Source organism: Pecten maximus, unplaced genomic scaffold, assembly GCF_902652985.1.
Source record: "Pecten maximus unplaced genomic scaffold, xPecMax1.1, whole genome shotgun sequence".
NCBI classification, from domain to species: Eukaryota; Metazoa; Mollusca; class Bivalvia; order Pectinida; family Pectinidae; genus Pecten; species Pecten maximus.
Genome location: NW_022981940.1, coordinates 1 through 5,394, shown reverse-complemented (window position 1 = coordinate 5,394; position 5,394 = coordinate 1). Strand labels below are relative to the sequence as shown.

At 42.9% G+C, this 5,394-nt stretch overlaps 1 protein-coding gene across 1 annotated transcript; it reads left to right on the top strand.

Annotated features, from left to right (window-relative positions):
* The first annotated feature begins 279 nt into the window (after positions 1 to 279).
* LOC117320313 (hornerin-like) lies at positions 280 to 3,118 on the top strand. Its single transcript, XM_033874921.1, has 3 exons — positions 280 to 2,143; positions 2,378 to 2,552; positions 2,588 to 3,118. Exons 1-3 carry the CDS (start codon positions 280 to 282, stop codon positions 2,910 to 2,912), a joined length of 2,364 nt encoding a protein of 787 aa, XP_033730812.1. The 3' UTR covers positions 2,913 to 3,118.
* The last annotated feature ends 2,276 nt before the right edge of the window (positions 3,119 to 5,394 follow it).

Here is a 5,394-nt window from a genome sequence, read left to right as displayed (position 1 = left end):
AACTACAATATAAATACAGACCATCAGTTTGGAATGAGCGCCAAGTCCCTGTGGTATTCATCTTTTATTTTGTCAGTTGTTATGGGTATTGTATTTTTTCTTGTTACTTACCTGCCAATTTTCGTGTTATTGACCGTTTATAATTGCTCATTGTTACAGATTTATCATTGTTATATTTTGCAGGTTATTGTTATGATTTTACATTCCCATTTTTGTAATTTATTTTGCTGATTTTGTATTTATGAAATGATTATCTTTTTTTGGTCAGGGGTAATAAACATGGATATTCCTTGGTGTTCTATGTATTTGGTTTTAAAAAGGCTAGTCTTAAAATTTCAAGTGTTGCGTGGTGAGAGCAGGAGACGGACATCAGTTGATGTGATTAGTGGTGAGGGCAGGAGTCGGACATCAGTTGATGTGATAAGTGGTGAGGGCAGGAGTCGGACATCAGTTGATGTGATTAGTGGTGAGGGCAGGAGTCGGACATCAGTTGATATGATTAGTGGTGAGGGCAGGAGTTGGACATCAGTTGATGTCATTAGTGGTGAGGGCGGGAGTCGGACATCAGTTGATGTGATTAGTGGTGAGGGCGGGAGTCGGACATCAGTTGATGTCATTAGTGGTGAGATCAGGAGTCGGACATCAGTTGATGTGATTAGTGGTGAGGGCAGGAGTCTGACATCAGTTGATGTGATTAGTGGTGAGGGCAGGAGTCGGACATCAGTTGATGTGATTAGTGGTGAGGGCAGGAGTCGGACATCAGTTGATGTGATTAGTGGTGAGGGCAGGAGTCAGACATCAGTTGATGTGATTAGTGGTGAAGGCAGGAGTCTGACATCAGTTGATGTGATTAGTGGTGAGGGCAGGAGTCCGACATCAGTTGATGTGATTAGTGGTGATATCAGGAGTCAGACATCAGTTGATGTGATTAGTGGTGAGAGCGGGCGTCAGACATCAGTTAATGTGATTAGTGGTGAGGGCGGGCGTCAGACATCAGTTGATGTGATTAGTGGTGAGGGCAGGAGTCGGACATCAGTTGATGTGATAAGTGGTGAGAGTAGGAGTCAGACATCAGTTGATGTGATTAGTGGTGAGGGCAGGAGTCGGACATCAGTTGATGTGATTAGTGGTGAGGGCAGGAGTCAGACATCAGTTGATGTTATTAGTGGTGATATCAGGAGTCGGACATCAGTTGATGTGATTAGTGGTGAGAGCAGGAGTCAGACATCAGTTGATGTGATTAGTGGTGAGGGCAGGAGTCTGACATCGGTTGATGTGATTAGTGGTGAGGGCAGGAGTCAGACATCAGTTGATGTGATTAGTGGTGAGGGCAGGAGTCGGACATCAGTTGATGTGATTAGTGGTGATATCAGGAGTCAGACATCAGTTGATGTGTTTAGTCGTGAGGGCAGGAGTCGGACATCAGTTGATGTGATTAGTGGTGATATCAGGAGTCGGACATCAGTTGATGTGATTAGTGGTGAGGGCTGGAGTCGAACATCAGTTGATGTGATTAGTGTTGATATCAGGAGTCTGACATCAGTTGATGTGATTAGTGGTGATATCAGGAGTCGGACATCAGTTGATGTGATTAGTGTTGATATCAGGAGTCTGACATCAGTTGATGTGAATAGTGGTGAGGGCGGGAGTCGGACATCAGTTGATGTGATTAGTGGTGAGGGCAGGAGTCGGACATCAGTTGATGTGATTAGTGGTGAGGGCAGGAGTCGGACATCAGTTGATGTGATTAGTGGTGAGGGCAGGAGTCGGACATCAGTTGATGTGATTAGTGGTGAGGGCAGGAGTCGGACATCAGTTGATGTGATTAGTGGTGAGGGCAGGAGTCAGACATCAGTTGATGTGATTAGTGGTGAGGGCAGGAGTCAGACATCAGTTGATGTGATTAGTGGTGAGGGCAGGAGTCGGACGTCAGTTGATGTGATTAGTGGTGATATCAGGAGTCGGACATCAGTTGATGTGATTAGTGGTGAGGGCAGGAGTCGGACATCAGTTGATGTGATTAGTGGTGAGGGCAGGAGTCGGACATCAGTTGATGTGATTAGTGGTGAGGGCAGGAGTCGGACATCAGTTGATGTGATTAGTGGTGAGGGCAGGAGTCGGACATCAGTTGATGTGATTAGTGGTGAGGGCTGGAGTCTGACTTCACTTGATGTGATTAGTGGTGAGAGCGGGAGTCGGACATCAGTTGATGTGATTAGTGGTGCGAGTAGGAGTCGGACATCAGTTGATGTGATTAGTGGTGAGGGCAGGAGTCGGACATCAGTTGATGTGATTAGTGGTGATATCAGGAGTCGGACATCAGTTGATGTGATTAGTGGTGAGGGCAGGAGTCTGACATCAGTTGATGTGATTAGAGGTGATATCAGGAGTCGGACATCAGTTGATGTGATTAGTGGTGAGGGCAGGAGTCGGACATCAGTTGATGTGATTAGTGGTGAGGGCAGGAGTCTGACATCAGTTGATGTGATTAGTGGTGAGGGCAGGAGTCGGACATCAGTTGATGTGATTAGTGGTGAGGGCAGGAGTCGGACATCAGTTGATGTGATAAGTGGTGCAGGAGTCTGACATCAGTTGATGTGATTAGTGGTGAGGGCAGGAGTCTGACATCAGTTGATGTGATTAGTGGTGAGGGCAGGAGTCGGACATCAGTTGATGTGATTAGTGGTGAGAGCGGGAGTCAGACATCAGTTGATGTGGTTAGTGGTGATATCAGGAGTCAGACATCAGTTGATGTGATTAGTGGTGAGGGCAGGAGTCAGACATCAGTTGATGTGATTAGTGGTGAGGGCGGGAGTCAGACATCAGTTGATGTGATTAGTGGTGAGGGCGGGAGTCAGACATCAGTTGATGTGATAAACATGATATGGGATAATCTGGCAATATATTTGTAGTCAGTTGTGATGTGAATAGTGTAATAATACGTATGTGCTGAATTTTGTAATGTAAGTATGATGTTGTATCTATTTATATAGTGAAGGTTGTGATGTACACCTGTTTGATGTTTCTACATTAATCAATGTGTGTAGAATATATTTTGTTATCATTTGTTACATGTCATATATTATATATATCTATTAAATGTTGCAATGAAAACTGATCATATTTTCTTATTTTTTGTTGTTGTTAATTGTTCTAAAGCCATATCAACACCGGATGTTGTTAGGTAACCTCAGCCACTGGGGCACGGTTCTCAATCCACAGTCCAGAGTTGGTAAAATTCGCTGGGATTTAATTTTGCTTTAATTCACCAACATTAAATGATGTTGAAGTAACAAATGCTCCATTACAACTGAGGAGACCGATAAGGAACAATGGGCTCATTGTTAATAATGTACAAAACAACTCCATTCAGCGATATCTGGTAAATCATATCACAGTGGTCCCAAGCTATGTTATAGGGGTTAGTCTAAAGAAATTTTCCCTTTTGAGACGGGTGGTCGGCTCCCTTTTTTGCATTACCAAAGTTAATTTCACCGAAATAAAAACGATTACATAGTTATAGAAACAAACTAAGGACATCTGTTAAGATGAAATGACTCTTTTTCTTTCTCACAATATAAAGGTTTAGTTCTAAACTTAAACAAGAGGCCTAGAGAGCCTGTATCACTCACCTGGCTGGATTTGACCAAACAATGTTTATGTTCAAAGAAACTAAGTCCCTAGGGATGGTGAAAGGTCACAGGGCCTTTTTTTACATCATGATTTTGTTTATCTCTTTATGCCCAACAATGCATGGTTATAGGATGGGGATCTAAATGGTATCAAAGATATATCAAAGAAATTAATCCCTAGGGGTTCAAAAAGACCCCAGGGCCTAGTTGTTTTAGATCATGATTGTGTTTATCTCTTGATGCCCAGCAATGCTACATATATTTGTATGGTTATGGGGAGGGGATCTCAAGGGTTTAAACAAGTAGCGATTTAAAGGATTTACCTCAAAATCCGCTATTGGACCCGGCCCCAAGGGAGCCACACCCTCCATTTACACAACATTAGATCTCCTTTGCCAAATGTTGCTCCAGATAATTCATGAAAATCCCTTCAGCCGTTCAGGAATAGTAGCAATTTAAAGGATTACCTCGATTTTCCCTATTGGGCCCCGCCCCTCGGTCTCTTGGGGGTCAGAGTCAACATTTATACAAACTCTGTTCCCTACCTCCAAGAATATTTCCTGACCAAACTTTATGACAAGTAGCGATTTAAAGGATTACTTGAACCTCTAATTCCCCTTTTAGGTCCCAGGGGTGTCAGAGTCAATTTTAAATACTGTTTCTCTTCCCCCAGTGATGTTTCAGACCAAATTTTATGACTAGTAGTGATTTAAAAGACTAACCTCTAATTCCCCTATTGGGCTCTGCCCCTCTGGCCACCTAGGGGGGGCGGGGGTCAGAGTCAATATTTGAACAAACTCTTTTCCCCTTCCTAACCGATATATTTATTTAAAGGGCTGACCTCTATTTCCCCTGTTGGGCCCCAACCCCTCTGGCCCTTGGGAGGGGGAGGGGGGTCCAGAGTCAATATTTACACAACCATTCCCCCAAGGATGTTCCTGACCAAATTTGGTTCAAATCAGTGGAGTACTTTAAGACTCAAAGGTCTAAGCTCAATTTCCACTTTTGGGCCCTAGATCGAGCTACCCCTCCGAACCCTGGAGGGTCAGAGTCCATAGCATACAAACTCTGTTCCCCTTCCCCAGGATATTCCTGACCAAATTAACTTAAAAGTGGTTAAGTAGTTTAAGACCAGTAGTGATTTAAATAAAATGACTGACGAACAATGCCGCGCCATGGCATAAGGTCACCGGACCTTCGATTCAGTTGAGCCAAAAAAAAACATCCATTTACATGTAGTGTGCAAAAATGAAAATGTGCATCTTTTGCGAAAATGACCTTTACATCCAGTTTTCAATTACCTCTCAATACCACTGACAATCTAAACTTATCAGTTGTGGAAAGTAACTTCAGGGTTTGGAAGTGAGGTACCCTCAATGTATAATAGGATGCAGGCATAACTGCCTTTAATTCCATATCAGCAGTATCACAACTTACATACAGACTATTTGTTTCACTTTCCACTAACAAGTGATTGTATTGTATTAGGAGTTCAAATTATGCCAATAAATGTCCAATCAAATTTTAAATTCCCCAACTGTGGTTGCTTGTACAATCTCCTCAGGAAGACTCTTCAACAGACTGAAGACTGAAAGGATCCGTTAGTAGCCTATTTGTGGAGGTCAGACTTGAAATACCTTTTACTTAAAGTTTCACCCTTGACCGCAGTGTCGTGTCTTTGTCAAAAATTCTTGTGGTAACTATATACACTATCGTGAAAGTTGTTCACTATCTTGTAGACATTAATAATGTCGCCTATTAG